The 20514-nt window shown below is 53.5% G+C and overlaps 1 protein-coding gene across 1 annotated transcript in view; it reads right to left on the bottom strand.

Annotated features, from left to right (window-relative positions):
• IGSF21 (immunoglobin superfamily member 21) overlaps positions 1 to 20514 on the bottom strand; it is a 258202-nt gene that overhangs the window by 78948 nt on the left and 158740 nt on the right. Inside the window, exon 3 of the mRNA XM_021095457.2 lies at positions 7052 to 7173. Within this exon, the coding sequence (XP_020951116.1) occupies positions 7052 to 7173 (122 nt within the window). The remainder of the gene's footprint in view (positions 1 to 7051; positions 7174 to 20514) is intronic.

Raw genomic sequence — 20514 nt, 5'->3', positions numbered from 1 at the left:
ATATTGTGTATGTTCCGGAGACAAAAGATGTGTAGTTCAGGATAATGTCAGAGGGGAGACGAGCTGTACGATTCACGCTTGCAAATCTGCAAGGGTCAGAGTGGATTCGAAAGGGTTTGCCCTGCCCGCTCACGGCCAAGACTGCAGAAGGGACACCGAACGTTCCCAAGGGAGATGAACCTCCCTCTGCTCTTTGGACCCAACCGGGAATGTGTCTATTTAAAAGCCAGCACTATTTTTTCCTTTTGAATCGATTCCAGAGGGCTTCAACTTTGAAACCTCCGCCTGCCTACCTGGAGCAGCCTCGTTCCTACTTCAGCTCTTCCCTACCTGCCCCCGTGCCTTTGCACACGCTGTGTCCTCCATCCGCTGTATCAGCTCCTGGGCCCTGTTTTTGTTGAAAACTTCCTTAAGCTTCTAGGGCCACTTCAAATGCTACTTTCTCCCCCGCTTCCCCAGCCTCTAAATCTCTGATTCATCACTGCCTTTTGCATCCGACTCCTTCCCCCCACCACAGCCATCCCTTGATTACTTGAATTGTTCGCTATTTATCTCCATGTTTTAGCTCCTCTTCCTTTCCTCTCGTTCCGCACATATTTATTGTTCCTCTCTAAATGCCAAGCAGGTTATGGGGTCACTGAGATGGAAAAGATAGAGCAGAGCCTCAGAGGAGCTTATGGGCTTGTGTGGCGGGGGGAGGAGTCGGATGCTTTAAGCCCTGCGGAGGCGGGGACTGTATCTGGCCCACCTCTGGGCACCGTGCCCTCAGCTCTGTGTCTTGGGCACAGCAAATGCTCAATATGAGCTCCCGGGAGAGGATGTGAGTGGATGGAGCTCACAGTAATAAAGGAAGTGGCATTTCGGTCCCATCCTCATTCCTCCAGGCTCTTTTTTCATCGACTTGAGCTCTCCCACATCTCCATCCCCTGACGCTTATGAATTAGGAAGGGGTAACGCACAGTCTTCACGAAGCCCCCAGGCTCCGCCCCACCCCCCAGCTGTTCTCAACCTCCTGTGGCTGGGGGGTGGGGGGGAGGGGGATGCTGCAGGGTCACGTGTTCATAGGGCATGGGAAATCTGCTTGGTGGGCAGCCCCCACGTTTGCCTCCTGGCCTCTGCCCGCCCCAGGTGGTGGTCCAGCTCCTACTCCCAGCTTCACTCAGACTTGGAATCAGAGCCCTGAGACCTCAGCAGAGACCTCCCCCGCCCCCCCGCCCCCCGCCAGACTCTGCGGAAAGCTTTGTCTCCCTTTCCTGGCCTCTCCAATCCACCCTCCGGGTGTTTACCGGGGTGAGATTTACAAGGCACCTATCATAGCAGTGACCTTCAGTGGCTCCCAGGACGTTCAGAATAACTTGCTTCCTTGCTCCCTGAGCTCTGGCCAGGCCGGCCCTCTGGGAGCTCCTGCATCGTGCCAAGCTCTTTCTCACCTCAGGACCTTTGCACTTGCTCTGCCTTCTACCTGGAGTGCCCTCCCTCCCTCCAACCTGATTTGTCTGGCTTCTTTTTATCCTTTAGATCCCTGTTCAGACAGCTTGTAGCACCACACCTCCAAACATACACCCAGTTACCCCCACCCTCTCCTTCGCATTCCCTTATCCCTTTGCATCTTCATCACCATTTGCAGATATTTCTTCTTATTCTTTGAAACACTTTTTTTAAATTTTTTTTTATTTTTAGGGCTGCACCCGCGGCATATGGAGGTTCCCAGGCTAGGGGTCCAATCGGAGCTGCTGTTGCCAGCCTGCACCACAGCCACAGTAACATGGGATATGAGCCATGTCTGCGACCTACACCACAGCTCACGGCCATGCTGGATCCTTAACCCACTGAGCAAGACCAGGGATCGAACCTGCAACCTCATGGTTCCTAGTCAGTTTCATTTCCACTGGGCCACGACGGGAACTCCCTGAAACACATTTTTATTGTCTGTCTCTCCTCACCCTACACGGTAACCCTCACGAGAACAGGTCTCATTGCATCTTTTTCACAATTTTATCCCCAGCACCGTTTCTGACATATAGCAGTTGCTGATTCCTTTGTAATAAATACATGACACCTGTGTCGGCAGAAGGTGCAGAGGCCTGAATTCCTTCTTGCTAAGCTTATCCCTGGTCGGGGAGAGCTGCAGGGGAAGAGCTCCACCACGCCTTTCCCCCACGAACTCATCCATCACACCATCATCAACAAATTGTCCACTTTGGGTAGGGGTGCTGGGTGGGGGGCTGGGGAGATGGCACTGAAGACCCTGTCCTCGTGGGGCTTCTGGTCAGGGCAGTGAGTGTGGGGAGGGGAAGGGTGCTGGTGTGCCTGACTCAGTCGGAGCAGTCCGGATAGGCTTCCTGGAGGAAGCAGCATTTGTGCTGAACCTGATAGGATGAGTAGGGCCTTGGCAAAGAGAGGTGGGCAAGGCAGGGAGGGACATGCCCCTAACCCCCTGAGTCTAGCTCTCCCTCACTACCAAACAGGGCCAGTGAAGCCTGCTTGGTGTTCCTGAGGATATCCTGGACCAATGGAACGGGAGGGGCAGAGGGTTTCAGGAAATGGAAGGCACAGCATAATGGGGAGGGGGGGAGAGCAGGGGAAGGGGAAGGCTCTCTGTGGTTCACCTTGACCTCCAGGAGGTCACAGCTGCCATTGGGGATGGCCACCATCTACAGGGATTAATAGTTTTTTTTGTTTGTTTGTTTTTGTTTTGTCTTTTTGTCTTTTTAGGGCTGCACCCATGGCATATGGAGGTTCCCAGGTTAGGGGTTGAATCGGAGCTGTAGCTGCCAGTCTACACCACAGCCACAGCAATGCCAGATCTGAGCCGCGTCTGCGACCTACGCCACAGCTCACGGCAACGCCTGATCCTGAACCCACTGAGCGAGGCCAGGGATCGAACCCGCAACCTCATGGTTCCTAGTCAGATTCGTTTCCTCTGTGCCATGACGGGAACTCCAGGGATTAATAGTTTTGCCTACACAATCCTCCCCTCTGTAGGGGGGAGCACCAGTCTAGCCCACCTGTGCCGGGCCTGGAGTCCCTGAGAAACGGAGCCTGAGACAAGGTTTAGTTGGGAGGACAATCCAGGAACCTGGAACAGGAGTAGGGACCAAGCGAGAAGGAAGACAATGCAGGCGCGCCCTGGAGGTTATTCTGGGGCCTCTGCTGAGCCTCAGCCCCACCAGGGAGCCTGGGGACAGTGGAAAACACACCTCTGAGTTGCCCCAGCGGGGGGAAGGGGGGTGTCTCACCCAACACCTCCCATCAGTCATTGCCCGAGGCTGCCCTGAGACTTCAGCTCCCTGGCGCAAGGGCTCCCACCTCTGTTACCCACCCTGTGTCCCCACCATGGATGGCTCCTTTCCAGCCTGCAAATCTCAGCCCAAATGCCACCTGCCTGAGAGGCTCCGCCCGGCCACCATCTAACGACACCCCTGCACCTTCATCCTCCTGGTACCAAATGCTGCTCACTCTTCATTACACAACACATGCCATCGGGACTCGCATCTTTATGGAAATGTGTCATGATAAATTTACGTCTTGCTCCCTTGTTTATTCTCTGTTTCCCTCACAAGAGCATCAAGCCCTGTCTGTCTTGTTCTCTGCTGGTTCCTGGACACCTTGCATCACCCTAGGCTCCTAGTAGGTGCTCGATTAAACATCCTTTGAAGGAATAAACGATGGTCCATTCCAAGCTGGGTGTTCTGGGCTTTGAGGCTCAGAACTAGAAAGGCATTTGCTAGATGGAAACTCTGGGGGACTGGGAGGGGCAGTGACCTGCCCAAGAGGTCATGAACTGGGGTGCCCCCTGCACTAGGGACAGAAGCCCTGTCACCCCACAGGACTCCTATCCCTCTGGGAACCCCACCAGGGGGAGGAAAAGCCTGGGAGTCCCTAGGGCTCCCCTGGCCGCCCAGGAAATTGCTCTCTGCCAACTCCCGGTAATCTCCTCAGCCTCATCCTCTTCCCACTCTCCCAGCTGAAGAGGAAGCGGCTCAGACAGCTGTGGAACTGGGACTCTCTCTAGATGAGTTGCATTAATTTGTAAATATCTTCATTTATATGTAAATGTGGAATCCCGAGCCCCACGCCAGCCCAAACGGAGCCCTGCAGCCTGAGAAGCAGTCTCCCGCCAGCACAGCTGCTCCTGTGGCTGCAACTTTCCTCTGAGAGGGTCTGCCCTTTCTTTCCCTTCTGCCGGGGGCCTCCTCACAGCCCCCTGCCCTGGCTTTCCCCCAGGAGACCCTCCACTGTAACCGAGGCTCAGGGAGAAGGCAGGGGAGGAAAAGAGCACAGACCACAACTGCGTGGCTGTGTGACCTTGGACGTGTGTCTTTCCCTCTCTGGGCCTTGGGTTTTCTCAGCTATACAATAAGGAAGGCAGAGCGTGGTGGAGGTATGGTAGGAATGAAGTGGGTTGGGGTCTAATCGAGTTGATGTTGTTCCACCGAGGGACCCTTGGGCAAGTCTCTTGACCGCACGGTAAAATCAGGACTACAGAAAATAATAATAACAATAATACCTGCCTGCCTTCAAGGTGTTGGTAGTGAGGGTCAAGAGAAAGAGTGTGTACGAGGAGGCTTATATGAGATTCAGAAAAAGGTGAGGGCTTTTTTATATGATGAGAAAAGGAGGGCTTTTCTAAGCAATAAGGGCAAACAGGCACCGCTCAGCGAGTGTGGCTGCACTTTATGCAAATTAACTGGTGGCTGCAGTGCGCTTCTTGCCGTTGTCATTTCCTTTTAGAGATCAGGAAAGTTGTCATTTCCTTTTAGAGATCAGGAAACTTGGGTGCAGAATTACCAACCCAAGATTACAGTAAAGCAAGGCAGGTAGAGGAGCCAGGTTGAACTCAGGCCATGGGGCAGAAATCTCACCCAAACCCCACAACAATGGTATAAACCCATCACATGAAGCCTGTCTTTCAGGTGAGGACACCGAGGCAGAGAGAGGTGAAGGTCCTTATCATCAGCCAAGGTAACGGCAGGAGGTAGCTGAACCGGGATTTGAACGGGGCCCCTGGGTACCAAGACTGTGCTCCGGACGCATGGGCTAGCAGAGGTCAAGGATGCTCGGGGGATCTCTGGGTTTCCTTCCTGGCTCAGGAATCAGAGCCAAGGAGTCACCCTGGAGCCCACACCTGTGGCAGGGGCTGGGCACGTGGGAATGATGGGACGCAGGGGTGAGGTGTGGTGCTGTCACTACTCAGAGACCATGGTAACCAGGCAGGGGTGTGGCAGGCGGTGTTGGGTTTCTGCGAAGCCTGGAGGTGAACTGAATGTTCAGAATCATCTATGGCTCCCAGAATAGTTATTTTCTTCTCCAAAATGAGTTTTTACCTTTTTTTTTTCTTGTTTTGATCATAACTGTCTTATCTTAGGTGTGCTTCAATATTTTAAGGAAACGTAAGTCCTTTCTGGAAGCAGGTGCGGGAGAAATCATTAATAGATGGATGAAGGCATCTGTGTGGCCGTTTGTACACCTCTTCGGAGTCCCTTCAATTCACAGTCTCACCAGAGTCCCCCAGTAAATGCTGGATCCGAGCTCCTGACACAAAGCCCAGAGAGGAGGCACCCCCAGAAAGGTCCTCCGGGGACCTTCCATTCTTACCAAAGTGGGTGGGGAAGGACCACCGGCCAGATTCTTTATGTGGGGCTGGATGTGCCCTTGGCATCTTCTCATTTCACCCACAAGGAAACTGAGGCTCCAAGGGTTGGAGAATTTACCTAGGATCATCTGCTCAATTTGCAAATTTCATTGTGCACCTACTGTGTGTCAGATCTTGTGCTGAGAGCTGAGGATATAAGGTAAAGGGGGAGCCCCTGTTCGGTCCTGATGCTCCTGTTCACAGAGGGAGGGACCAACCTGTGTGTGGAGGGCGGGGCCTCATCCTCCTGGCAGGTCAGGAGTAAGGCACTAAGTGGGGATGCTGCAGGCCGGCCAGGCAGCACAGGGAGAGCCAGCTGGTCTGCCGCAGCATCTCCCTGTGTGCCCGGCATGGCCAGGCTGTCCTCTAGTTTTGGAGCAGGGTGTCACTTTCTGCCTGGCCACTGGGCAAAGCATTTGGTTTTGTAGTGTGAAAAAGCATGTGTGTGTGTGTGTGTGTGTGTGTGTGTGTGTGTGTGTGTTCACGTGCACATGCACAAAACTGCACTCCCGGTGCCTGTGTGAAGGAAGCTGCTCTTCATTAATGCAGTGAGACCCCCCCCCTCTTGTGAGGGAGTCAGGGAGGGGGTGTGGGGGTGGGCACGGGGGGAGCCGCAGCCATCGGCTTTGGGGGAGATCAGTTCTGCTGGGGTGAGGGGCTGTCTAAAGAAGGGGACCCTCAGGAAGATCTGCTCGAGTTGGGTTCTGAAGGCTCACGAGGAGTTTACCAAGGACCAAAGGGAGCGGGGCAGAATAAAAGGTCAGAGCAATAACACAGGGTGGGGCTTTTAGGGACGGTGTGGAGGGAAGCGGGGTCATGGGCGCCATACACCTAGAACAGGGCCAGGCCTGGAATGGGATCCAAGACCTTAAAATTTTCCAGAATGGGGGCAGGGGTTGGAATATGAGGGTCTCCATCCCCAAGGGCTCTTCCTTCCCCATCCTGCTGCTGCTTCTGACCTGGGTTCCAGTTGCTTAGGGTCTGTTTTCCTCCCCAGGTTTGGATCCCGTGGGGAACCGAAGACCATGTTCTATGGGCTTTGGGGCCAAATAGCCCGGGTTCACATCCCACTTCTGGCATTCCTGACTGTGTGACTTCAGGCACATCGCTCACCCTCTCTGGTCCTCAGTGTCCTCCCCTGAAAAGGGGGTTTAGAGACCCACCTTGCAGCACTGTGGGAGGAGCCGGCTGAGGAGGCCAATGTGAAGGGTCTGCTCCGTGAGGCAGAGTGGTGACTCGACTCCCCTCCTACTTTCTCCCCCGCCCAGGAATGGAAACCTCCCCCCCACCACTGCAGCAGAGCCCCAGCTCTGCCTTCCAAGCCTGTGGACAGTGATCCTGAGACCACCATCCCCCCAAGAACAGTGCGGGACAGACGTGAAAGGGCTGGAGAAGCAGCCCCCGGGCGGCCCTCACCTCACGGTGGACTGGTACACCAGATCCTCGCGCTTGCGGTAATTCTCCATGTGGGAGAAGTTGGTGGAGAACATGGCATCGAAAGTAAAAATCTTCTGCTTGATAGTGCCACCATCCGTCACCTGCAAGAAAGCACAGAGGAGCCCCAGGTGAGCGCTCGGCCAGTCCTGCCACTCCTTTCCTCCAGGGGTTCCTGGGATGCTGGGAGATGCAGGAAGCCCCCGGAGAAGCAGTCGACACTAGGACCCTCCCCGGTCAGTCCCGCTTCACTGATGCGCAGACCGAGGCTCTGAAGTCAAGTGCCTTCCTGAGGTCCCATAGCTAAGGAGGAGCAGGGCTCCCTCTTTTGCCTGGCTCATTCCAATGCAACAGGTGGTCCCCCTTCCAAGAGCCCATTGGTTGGCCTTGCAGAAAGGATCAACAAAGCTTGGGGAGCCACAGATGGGGCCAGAGAACATGAATGTGTTTTGCAGTCAGCCACAGAGTCCCAGCCTGGTCCTATAGCCACCCCTGCCCAAGGAGAGAAGGACGGGGAGCAGACTGGGCACAGAGGGGAGAAGAACGGGGGCCGAGGCTGTCGCCTGTGCCAAGATCTCAGAGGGATTCAAAGCTGAATGGCAATAATTTCAGATAAATCTTACAAGGGAGAGGCCGGAATGGCAAGGGAGCCCAGAGGAGGGGCAGCCTCCATTCTGGGGATAGGGTCATCAAGGAGGGCTTCCCGGAGGAAGAGACATCTACGTTGTCTTCTGAAGGTAGAGGAGGAACCAGCCTGGCACAGCGTGGGAGTGCTTTCCAGGCAGCAGGAGCAAAGGCCCTGGGGTGGGAAAGAACAGCGTGGGCTCGGGAGGCTGACCTGAGTGTCTGGGGCAGTGAGTGGAGTCTGGGGAGGGAAACAGGGATCAGATCAAGGAGGACCTGGTGGGCTAGGAGCTCAACTCTGCTAAAGGCAAAGGAGGGAGAGTTCCCTGGTGGCTTGGTGCGTTAAGGATCTGGTGTTGGCACTGCTGTGGCTCTGGTTACCACTGTGGCACAGGCTTGATCCTTGGCCCAGGAACTTCCTCATGCCATGGGGGTGGGGGTGGGGACAAAAGCAAGGGAGGTACGGACTTTCAGATTCTAGTTACAGGCCCCATCTGGCCTGATGGAAGGGGTTCAGTCAGAAGCAGGGGAACCGGAGGAGGCCGACACAGGGGATGGAGCAAAGAGGACAGTGTGGGGGACATGCCTGCCTCTGGCTGTCCTTGGGACAGGCCAGGAGGGAGGCCAGGAGTCCCCATTTCACCTAGGAACACAGAGGCCCGGAGAGGGCAGGGGACCCCAGGAGGTGGTCATAATGCCCAGGCTGGAAGACAAAGGCTGCGCGGGTACCCAGCTGTTCACAGCTGATTAAAAGCCGGACCCAAGTGTGTCCTAATCCTGGCTGCCGCCCGCCCGCATCTCCATCCCCTCGGCTCTGCTGCCTCCCGCTAATGAAAGTGTTACTCCACAAAGCAGCAAGGTATGTGTTGTCACTGTTTCAATTATTTATCTGTTTACTCGGCTGCAGTTTTCCGCTTGTCTCAGCAACTCTATTATAGACTGGGAGCTTGCAGCCTCTCGCCGCTCAGCTGGGCTCCGCGCTAACAGCCTGCGACGGGGAGGCCTCATGCCTGGTCCTGGAGAAGTGGAATTAACTCCCTGTGGCTCAGTGTGCTGGAGGCAGGAGAGGGGGCTGGGAGGGTGGTAGCCAGGGACAGGGTCTCTCCAAGGGGCCGGGCAGAAGGGGGAGATGCCACAAAGCCCCTTCTCAGGGGCTCAGCCAAGGATGCACTGGAGCTGGGTGCTGCCTTCCTGGGAGGACGCCCCACCCCCACCCCCCGTGCAGCTGGGCTCCTCCGGGCACATCTGGACCCCAGCTGATTTGGACCACACCTGTCTGGCCAAGGCGATATTCCTGCTGGTTTACGTCACACAGATTCCATGCAAGCCAGGGCAGCATTTATTGAGTGCCAGCTGTGTGCCAGCCAAGATACATGTCAGTATGGGTCAGCCTCCCCACACTGCAAGCTCATAGGGATGGGAGACCTCCAGCTGTCCCGGGGTCCCCAGGGAGCCTGGCCAGACCAGAGAGGGTTAGCATGATGACAAGGCATTCACAAGCTCTGGGACCCTGAGGGGGATCAGTGGCGGGACTTCCCTCTGCAGTTTCTGCTCTTTGAGCTCAGGCCCTTCGGTGCCTTGGGCAGGCTCATCTGCAGTTCATACACTTCCCTCGCTTCCTCTCTGGGGGCTTTGCTCTTCTTTGACAGCCCTTGTGTGGGTGCATGCACGTGTGTGTGCGTGTGTGCATCAGAGGCAGGACACCACATCCTCTGGTCCTTCCACCTTGCCACCCACCAGCTTCTCAAACAGGGGATGATGGGAAGGGGGAGAGAGTGAGGAAGAGGAGCAAAGGACCTTTAAAGCAGGGCCCTGAATGGGGGGCCGATTTTGCCCCCTCCTCCTGGGGATACTTGACAAGATCAGGAGCCAGTTTGGGTTGTCAGGGGCAGGGGCTGGTACTGACATCTACCAGGCAGAGGCCAGGGATGCTGTAACCATCCCAGGATGCCCAGGACAACCCCCTAAAGGTGCACCACTGGCCCCAAATGTCAACAGTGCCAAGACCCAAAAATCTTCTCGAAGCCCATCCCTTTATATAGACCCACTGTGTCCCTGGAAAGAGAGTGGAACAGACAAAAATCCCCCCGTTTCGCAGATGAAGACACTGAGGCTCAGAAAGGCAAAGGGATTCAGCCCAGGTCCCACGGTGGGCTCTCGACACAGCTCAGGCTCCTGGACCAAGGTTCGAATCTCATCAACGAGGTTGCACAGGGCTGTGGGTGAACTAAAAGCCTCTCAACAACCTCTCCACCCGCAGGGGCCGCCTCATTAGGAGTGAAGATGCCAGGAGCCCAGCGGAGGTGTGAGGAATTTCTCCTAAAGTCATAAAAAGTGGAAGGCATCCTGCCTGCTTGACTTGCAGCCTCGCCTCCCTTCAGGTACTGCTTTTTTATCTCCTCCTAAAATGCGGCAGCCCTTATCATCCCAATCTCAAATTTCACTCCATTTTTTTTTTTTCTATTATACAATGGAGAGAAAAAAAAATCTGTCAGTAAAACTGTCTCCTCAAATTTATTCTCCGGGACTGAGGTTTTTATTACCGGGAAAATACACCCACACCTCACACTACTCACACATATACCCACACACCCAGATAAAACACCGAAGAATTATCTGAGTCGTAAATCGCTCTTTCGGGCCGAGGGACAGGGGAGTTTCAAGGACGCACCTAGTTTTCCTTTGGTTTTATTTACATCTTTTTCTCTGGGGCCTTACTGTCAGCCTGAGGTATAAACAGCCACTTGGGTTAAACCAGCAGCTATTTACTTGAGTTGTTAGAGAAAAGAACTTAGCTCTTGGGAATCCCTCTTGGGGCTCAGTGGGTTAAGAATCCGACTAATATCCAGGAGGATGTGGGTTCAATCCCTGGCCTTGCTCAGTGGGTTACGGATCCTCTGTTGCTGTGGCTGTGGTGTAGGCTGGCAGCTGTAGCTCTGATGCAACCCCTAGCCTGGGAACCTCCATATGCTGCAGGTGCATCCCTAAAAGCAACCCCCACCCCCCAAAAAGAGATCGAGAACGTATTTCTTTCCAAACAGGGTGCCCACTGTCCCAGCTCCTGCAGCTGGCTCGGCAACCTCCCTCTGCCTCGGGGAAAGTAAAGGAAAATAACAGATTCGAAATTCACTCCCAGGTCTCGGGCCCCAGGCCAGCGGGCGAGTGGTTATTTGCAAGGAGGTTATTGTGCAGCTCTGGTGTAAGCCTGAGAAAATGCAGGAAGACACCTTCCCTTCAGTTCTAGAAACATGTCTTAGGCCAGGCAGGTACAGTTCTAGGCCCCAAGGAGGCGAGAGAAATGAATTTCAGACACGGTTGCAACCCATTATGAGCTAATTCACAGTCTGGTAGGGGAGATACACAGCCCATAATTAAGTGAGAGGCAGCATCAGGGAGACAGTGGCTGAAGCAATAGGGATTTGCCAAATGTCATCGGCGACCCATGGGAGATCCACGAGTTCCACTGGAGGGAGGGGTGATCACAGGAGTCTTCCTGGAGGAGGTGGGCCTCTTCAGGGGGGACCTAGTCCTAGGCGGCTTCTCCCTGCCCAGGGGAGGCTTTGCAGCAAGAAGCAACGTGGATTTCCTCTGCCCCAGTTGAAGTCTTGATTGTGATGACGACTTTGTGCTTTTTTTTTTTGAAATTTAATTTTTATTTGATATTGGAGTATAGTTGGTTTGCAACGTTGTGTTAGTTTCAGGTGTACGGCAAAGTGAATCTGTCATACATATACATATATCCATTCTTTATCAGACTCTTTCCCCGTGTATGTTATTAGAGAATATTGAATAGAATTCCCTGTTCTATAGAGTAGGTCTTTGTTGATTATCTATGTATTTATAGTAGTGTGTTCACATTAGTTCCAAATTCCTAGTTTATCCCTCTGCCCCTCTCCATTTCCCCTTTGGTAACCAGACATTTTTCGTACTTTGTGCTTTTAAGCAAGCTAGTTCATCATCCTAGGCCTCAGTTTCTTTATCCGTAAAATGGGTGAAATGTGACCTATCTTCTTCTTGGGAGGATTAAATGAAACAAAGCTTGGAAGGATTGCCTGGTGTGGTCCGTGCTCAATGGAAATAGCTATTTTTTTTTTTTTTTAACCAATACTAAGACCTGTCTAAGCCACCTCTTATTCTGTGTCCCTTCTATCTCCAGGGCTGGAGAAGACAGGATCTCTTGCTGATAAGTCAGAGGATGTAACAAATCGGTACATAAAGAAGGGGGTCCATTTCTGGGGGGTGGGTGGGAAGAGCCAGAAGCTAGTGAGGGCAACCAGGGACTGGAGGGCTGAGGGTGTAGGTGCAGGGAGAGCAGAGGCCCAAGAACTTGCTAAATTGTTATCTTATTATATCAGCCCAAGAAGGAGCTCAAGGAGGCTCGGAGCTAGGACTTAGTGGCAGGCTAGTCTCAGGGGCGCCTACACAATCTCCTGGTGCTATAGTGAGGTGGGACCAGGAGGTGGGGACAGATGGAGAATGACAAAGCTGTTGGGGACTGACAGGTGCTGTTGGAAAGCCAAGGATGTGTGAGTTTTCCCTCCTCTAGAGGGAGCTGTGTTTGTGCATTTGTTCATTCAACAGATTTTTACTAAAACCATTACTGGACCTTGAAGGTGAGCTACTTCTAGACCATAAGCTCTCTGAAAGCAGGGTCTTTATCTGCCGTGTTCATGCTCTGTCTCCAGGGTTGGGCACATGGTCTGCATTCAGCAAATTTTTGTCCAGTGAGTGAGTCGAATCCTTTCCACATGCTGGGCACTGGGGCACCAAAAGGAGTACGGAAACTGTTCCTGTGGTTCCAGAACAACAGCCTGCTGTGTCCACACCCGGTTCTGATGGGGCTTCTTGGAAGGAAGAAGCCCAGCTGGGAAGGTGGCCGGACTGTCTCTGAGGCAATGCTCCAGAAGGAACCAGAGTGAAACTAAGTTGCTCTTTCTAAGAGATCATTCCCTGAATGATCAGATACACTGGACAGAGACCTGAGATCTAAACGCCACCCATCCTCTCTGCCCTGCTCCCCCCTCCAGGCCTCAGTGTCCCTAAATGTTCAACGGGGAGACATGGGGCAGGGTGACCTCTGGAGGCCATTTCTACCCAGGATGCTCACATGCTCTGATTCTAGAACAGCCTGCTCGAGAGGCCACACCTCTTCAAGCCCTGGTGGTCCAACCAGAGCTCAACAGTTGCCCACAGGCAGTACCCCCCCACCCCAAGTCCCCCTGCAAATCTAGCTTCATCCAGGCTGGGCTGATTTTCAAGTGGAGCCACCAAAGCATCGCAAAGGGACTAAGTCCTGCCTGCAGCTTGAGAGCCCGCAGGGCCAACTGGGAGTTTCCATTTGAAAAACAAATAGGTCTCTGACTCCTGCCTCCTCCCTAGGTCTCTGGGTGCCTCCTCCAGAAGTGGGGGGGGGGGGGGAAGAAGAATGGAGGAAAAAAATCACTGCAAACTGCCCCCCCCCGCCCCAACCTCCTTCTCTTTGTGTTCCACAAAACCAATTACAGGTTGGAAATAGCTGTAATAAACTTGATATCCCACTTATGGGCCAATCCTGCCGCGGCTGGAAAGTGTAATAGTGGCAGAGAGTGAAAACTGCTGGTGTATTTTGCCGGAGCTGTTTAAATTGCCTGCCTACATTATCCCAACTCCTCTCCAGCCGGGAAGGAATTCGCTCTCCTGGAAATGGAGCAGCTGAGGTCTCTGTGGCTGGGCAGCAAGAGGGAGAGTTTGCAAGGAGGGTTTTAATGAACTGATTAGACATGGAAGAGTGATGGCGCCCGGGCTCTGATGTTAGGCGGGCCCAGGTTCGAATCCCAGCACTGGCAGGTTGTAAGTGGCTCTCAGGCTATAGCACAGGCCAAAGCCATAGCTGCCCTCTAGGACTGTAGCTGCAGGGGAAAAAAACTGAAAGTAGTAAATGGTGCCTAGAATGCTGGGCCAAGTGTGAGGAGGTTTAATGCTGACATGAGGGCGGTCGTTTCCCTGCTCTGGGTTCTCAGAGCCTCAGTTTCCTCATCTGAACAATGTTCCTTGGACTTATGCTTATAGTTATAAGAAATACTAAAAGACAAAAAGCATCTTTTAAAATGTGATGAGCCTATCTAGAAACGTCTGCCAGGCACTGTCACCTAGAAGCCTCTTCCCCACCTCCCTCGACCCTCGACCCAGCTTACCTGGCACAGGGACTGGCACATAGGACCTTCTTAACGTACTTTTTTTTTTTTTTTTTTTTTTGCTTTTTAGGGCCACACCCGCAGCATGTGGAGGTTCCCAGGCTAGGGATTGAATCGGAGCTACAGCTGCCGGCCTACACCACAACCACAGCCACATGGGATCCAAGCAGCATCTGCAACCTATACCACAGCTCACGGCCATGCCAGATCCTTAACCCACTGAGCAAGGCCAGGGATGGAGCCCGCAACCTCATGGTTCCTAGTCGGATTCGTTTCTGCTACGCGACAATGGGAACTCTTTTTTTTTAAATATTTAGGGCCGTGCCTTCAGCATATGGAAGTTTCTGGACTAGGTGTCACATTGGACCTTCAGGCCTATGCCGCAGCCACAGGAATGTAGGATCTGAGCCACATCTGCAATCTACGCCACAGCTTAGAGCAATGCTGGATCCTTAACCCACCAAGTGAGGACAGGGGTCGAATCCACAACCTCACTGATATGACATCAGGTTCTTAGCCCACTGAGCCACAATGGAAACTCCTTAATGTACATCTGAGGAGTGAATGAACAAAGCCAGTGGAGGAAGGAACGGTCTAAAGTCTGATGGGATGTCATTCCATCCAGCCGCTTAGAAGTGATGCTAAGAAAGCTCCCTCGGAGGCCCAGTGCAAAATAACTAGCCACCGAGAAGGGCTTATTTAGATCAAGCCAACCCCAGCACTGGGGCTCAAGCCATTTGCGCACTCAAGCATCTATTTATTGACGGAGCTCCGTTCATGAGCTCTGCTTGATGCCAGGAGAAAAGCCGCGGACACAGCAGATGAGACGGTGAAGAAACATAATCATCTCACTTAAATTTCTGCCATGAGCGTCTTCTGACTCCTCCAGCAGAAGCTGAAGCCCAGAAGGGCTGAGACTTGGTCTTGTTCAATGCTGTCTCCCCAACTCCTAGAGCAGCATCGGCTATAGAGGGGGGCTCTAGGTCAACATTTTTTTATAGAAATGAACATCTCTTCTACAGGTGCAAAAACCACAGCCAGAGAAGGGCTGCCTCTTGCCCAGGCTGTCCAGCCTGGAAGCGGAGGAGTGAAGATTTGAGCCAGAGTCTGATGTTGAGGCCCAGGCTGCAGAGTTGGATTAAGTGTTGGATCAGGGGGAAGGAAGGGGGTTGTGTTCTGGGCAGAAGGAAACCTGGTCAGGGGCGTGGGGCATGAGACCACCTGCTAAGAGAGGGGCAAAAAGAATAAAAATGGAGAGGAAGAGGGGTGGGCGACGCAGCCTCTCCATGGCCCCTGCTGTGTAGTGGGAGGGGCTCAGTGTTTCTGCCTTTCTTGTTGCCATGGTGGCCCTGGACCACGCTTCTCCTGGCCTCCCTGCCTAGTCTCCATCCTGAGTCTGCTCTTGCATCTCCTGGGCCTGGGAGCTGGGCCAGGGGAGCAGCCACAGAGAGAAGAGGGCAGGGAGGGGGATGCGGGATTCCCAGGGATGGCAGGGTGTGGGTCAGGTGCCACTCACCACACCGGGTGGCCAGATTCCATGCCTGCTCTGTCTCCCTTGTGAGCTTCTGGCCGGGCTGGGCTTGGGGTAATTGGCTCCCCCTTGTGCATGTGGGAGATTTGGTTTTGACAGAGACAGCTGGTGTCATAAATTGCCTTGTCTCATCTGGTTACTGTGCAAAGGCAGACAGCAGCTCAGGGATGTGTGGGGTGGGCCGGGGGCACCCAGTGGCTGTGGAGCTGGTGAGAATGGCAGGCAGGAAAGCTGGCAGCTGGCTTTCTGGGGCTCACACACAGGCAGGTGCCTGTGCAAGTGTGAGGAGGAGTATATGCCGTGGGCGGGAGCACCAGGGGGGCCCGAGACCAGTTCATGAGTCAGTACGAGTGAGAATGAGAAAGCTTGTTTTCAGGGGTGGGGGGTGGACATGTCTGCAGAGGTGAGTGTGAGTGTACAAATCTGCATGCTTCTAGGCTGCATACAAGGATGCCTGTGTGTGCACGTGTGTGCGTGTGTGTGTGTGTGTGTGTGTGTGTGTGTGTGTGTGTGTAAAGAAAAGTAATGACGAGAATGTTTAGTGTAGTTCTAGATGTTTTAGAAAGAACATGAGGGTTTGCAGGTGTGTAAGAGTGTGTGTGCGTGCTCAGAAGGCTGTGTCAGTGTGTGGATTCATGGTGTGTGTGTGTGTACACGAATGATGCCTGCAGCCACAACATAAGCCCAGTTTACACACCCTGTTCCCTGCTTTAAGCCAAGGGGTAGGGGACATAAGCTGGGGTTGGGGGGGCACATGTCTGAGACATGCCAGGCTGGGAGACACCACCAGGCCCACGCTGTGCCCTGGCCATCACCCACCCTCAGGCAGGCTTCCACCAGTCAAATGCAAGGCCATCATCAGGACCCAACCACCTGAGCCCCCAAACTCCTGCAGACACAGGATGCTGAGACCTCCTTGCCGTCTCCTGTGTACCCCCCAAAACCCATGCTGCAGGGGCTGGCGGGCAAGAAGCAGGGGAGACAGGAAGGGCCTGGATAGATGCCAGACACTCAGATCTCTGTGCCCAGCAGAGTCACCTGGCCAAGTGCAAATGTCAATTTCCCTGGCAGCCCCCCGCAGAGGTCCAAACCCAGCGAGTCTAGGGTGGAGTCTGGATTGGGATTTATAACAAGCCACATAGAGTCAGTTGGCTGCAGGAGGCCACCGTGGGGAGACACTGCCCTAACTCCCAGGATACCCCCTCAATGGACTCTGTGCAGCTCTCCCAGGCCTTATGCCCTTGGCGCCCTGAAAGGCCTGGTCACTCTCCCATCTGGACCCCTCACTTTACAGAGCCTGAACCGAGGACCTCTCTGCAGGGAGAGATGGGCCCAGGGCTGCACAGGATGGAAACGGCAGGGCTGGGATCCAGGCCTTCGGCACTGAAGCTCCGCCTCTTTGTACCACATCCCACTGATGCTTGGAGTCCGGACCCCAGAAACCAAGGCTCACCATCGAATGCTGTACAGATGCGTTTCTGTCCACCCTCTGCCTTTGGTCAGGGCGGTCACGCCCCAGGCCCTGCTGCCTCTTCCCTGCCTTCTGAGGGTGACCCTCGGCATCGGAGGTGGGCTCCAGGGTCATGTGGCTCACCTCCAAAGACAGGGCTCTTCCCAGTACAGCTAAAGCTCTCCCCTGCCCTCCCCTGTCCCGGTAACAGTGAGGCTGAGAGGGAAGAGGAAGAAGGGACTTTTGCACCCATCGTATGTCCCCCTGATGGCCACACCTCATGCCTGTCCTCAGCCTTCATCCCTCTAATGCAAGTGACTACATTTCTCATTCATTCATTCGTTTGTTCACTTGTTCATTCGTTTAGCACTTCCTGGGGACCAGAGGGCGCATCAGACAGAATCCTGGCCACCAAGGAACTCTCAGAAGGGGGTCAGGACAGGGGGGGAGAAAACCATAGAAACACCAGCAGCACGTGCTTGCCTGCTCTGGGCTGCTTGGCGTGGGATGGAAGTGCCACAGGACAGGAGAAGAGTGAGCTCTGCCAGGGAGGGTGCCAGCCGGCCCCACACAAGAGGGCACGCTGAGATGTGCTGGGGGGAAAGAGAGGAGTCTGCAGGACAGACGAGAGGAGGCAGGAGGCGCTCTAGGCACAGAGGAGGCCAGGCAAAGCCAAGAGGGAAGGCCAGGCAAGGGCGCAAAAGTGATGGGGGGTTGCAAGCTGGGTCCTGTGTGATGCTCTGTGCGGGCCCCGTGTAAAGGGTCTGGGTTCGGTAGTGAAAGTCAGAATGCTGGGTTCACATCTGATTCAAGATCTAGGGCAAGTCACTTCACATCTCCCTGATTCGGTTTTCTCATCTATAAAATGGGGAGAACAGTAGTCCTACCTCATAGGTGGCTAGAGGGTGAATTTTGTTCTTCCATGTAAATTGCTTAGAAAGGAGCCAGGCATACAGTGACTGCTCTACAATTGTGTGCTGTTTTATTACTTGCAAAATGCTTAGCAGAGTAAATATTACATAGTAGAGGTTATTATTGTTACTATTGGGCGGGGGAGGGAGCCACTGAAGGCTTTGAGTAGGGGAGTGAGAGCTTTCACCAGAGTCAAAAAGATCCCCCAACTGCAGTGTGGACAACACATCTAGGGCTGAGCAGGTGTGGACTTGAAGAGGGCTTCGTCATGGACAGAAGAGACCATTTCTCCAGCCAGCCCCCCTTTCAGGGCTGCATATTGATTTGGAATCCCTCAAGATGACTGGGCAGGTAGGCGTGGGCTAGGGGCATGGCTGAGCCTTGTCTGATCCCAGGATCCATGTATCTGTGTGCCATCCCCTGCCTGTGACATCCCTGACAATGTCCCACAGTGGCCATTCTCAGCACTTGGTCCCCAGGCCACCCCCTGGGCTGTTTGTCAGCAAGCACACCTGTGTGGACAGGTTGTGTCCAGCAAGGGCTCATCACGGGGACAGATGCCCAGCCTGTGGCAGTCTGGCTGACCAGCGCAGTCAGGAGGGGCTGCCCATCGTGAGGAGGGACCTTGCTGTGGCAATCTGCCGGCCATCCGCACTCGGCAGGCGCTGCTGATGACCGGGTTTGCATCAACACAACCGGTGCCGGCAGAGCCATGGGCCCAACCCATCAGCCGCTTGCGCCAGCCTGCCCACCTGCTCCCCAGGGGGTGGAAGGCGCCAGGGAACGCTGCTAGCCTGGCATATACTTTCCATTGTAATTAGCACATGACATTGTGGACAGCCCAGCTCAGTAGAGCCTGTCTGTCTGTCTGCAGCCGCCTTGTCAGCTCGAGCAGCCTGCTGGAGAGAGAGAGAGTAAGAGCCTGGGCTCCATCTGTGCTCGGCCACTAAGTGGCAGTGGCTGCTGGGAAATTTGTGCTCTCTCCCGGAGCCTCAGTTTTCTCATCTGTTAAATGAGGCGGAAATGGCCAATCACTCAGTTCGCTTCCTGCTGTCTCATGCACGTGGTCTTAGCAACAGGCAAACTCGGGGTGGCAGAATGCTGCACTTTGGGGGGTTATACCAAAGCTTATCCAGCCCTGCTCATTTATCACTTCCTCCAGCAAAGATCCACAGTGTCCCTACTATGTGCCAGAGTCTGTTTGGGGTGCAGGGGATAAAGCCATGGCCAAGCCACAGTCCCTCTTCTCCAGGAAAGTGCATTCGGGTGGGAGGAGACAGATCATAGATCAAATTAAAGACGATCGAAGAAATGTATCAGATCCAAACAAGTGTCCTGCAGACAATTAAAAAGGGAGTGACAAATGGAGGAGCTGAGAGCCACAGCCAGTTAGGCGGCAAGTGGAAACCCATCTCTCGAGCATAAATTTCATACATAAGCTGAAATCCCAACGAGGAGTTGGGGTCTGGCTTACTTGGAAAGAATCAAGTTGTTTTCTGCCAGCTCCCTATGAAGTCCTGTTTGTTCCACGCTTCTGGCTTTGGATTTAATCCTGGCAGCACCCCTGTGGGCAGTGCTGTCTGCCTTTTGCAGGTGGGGACACAGAGTCTCAGAGAGGTGATCAGGTTTACCGATGTGCCCCTGGTCCAGATCCAGCTCTGGAAATACACTCTTTTTTCTACTGGGTGCTTACACCTGACTTCCACTTTCCTGAAAACCAGTCTTGATGTTTGTCAAAGACTGTGTGACCTTGCACTTGTCACCCCCCACTGCCCTGGTGTCATTTGATTACGAACATTTTATTCCCCCAACATTTGATTACAAACATTTTCAAACACAGAGAAAAGTGCAAAGACTTTTAAAGCAAACATCCACAGTTCTGCTCCCTGGCTTTTACAATGACCTTGACCATGTTTGCTTTATCATGTCCTTCTCCCCTTCTCGCCATGCATCCACCTGTATTTTTTTGGTGCATTCCAAAGTAAGCGGCAGGGGTTCCCATCATGGTGCAGTGGAAACGAATCTGACTAGGAACCACGTGGTTGCGGGTTTGATCCCTGGCCTCGCTCAGTAGGTGAAGGATCCGGCGTTGCCATGAGCTGTGGTGTAGGTCGCAGACGCGACTCAGATCTGGCATTGCTGTGGCTCTGGTGTAGGCCAGTGGCTACAGCTCCAATTAGACCCCTAGCCTGGGAACCTCCATATGCTGCGGGTGTGGCCCTAAAAAGACAAAAAAAAAAAAAAAAATTAACAAAGTAAGCTGCAGAAAGCAGGACACTTTACTCCTAGAGGCTTCAGCACACATATCATTAATTACAGTTATTTCTAATTCTCTTTCAGTAAAATTTATGTACAATGAAGTGCACAAATCACCAGGGCACAACTCAATGAATTTTGGCAAATGCATGCACTTGCGCAACCCTAACTGGGCAGCCCATCACCATCACTCCAGAAAGTTCCTCTGCCCACTTGATCCTTGCCCCCAGAGGCAACCAGATTTCTGATTTTTCTCAAACCTGTTCAAGAATCCCATAAAAGTGGAATCATAGAGTATGTAGTTTTTAGTGAAAGCTCTTTTCTTTCAGCATAAAATTTTTGGAATCCACCCATGTTGTGTGTGCCCATAGCTCATTCCTCTTTACTGTTATTTTTTAAATTATTTTTTTCTTTTTAAGGCTGCACCTGTGATGTATGGAAATTCCCGGGCTGGGGGTCACACTGGAGCTGCAGTTGCCAGCCTATACCACAGCCCCAG

Source organism: Sus scrofa, chromosome 6, assembly GCF_054392235.1.
Source record: "Sus scrofa isolate SSC_HxYL_T2T_F1_AM1 chromosome 6, Sscrofa_HxYL_maternal_Yorkshire_Landrace_v2.0, whole genome shotgun sequence".
In the NCBI taxonomy this organism is placed as follows: Eukaryota; Metazoa; Chordata; class Mammalia; order Artiodactyla; family Suidae; genus Sus; species Sus scrofa.
The sequence above is the reverse complement of the archived record's forward strand: the minus strand, read 5'-3'. Positions and strand labels throughout refer to the sequence as shown.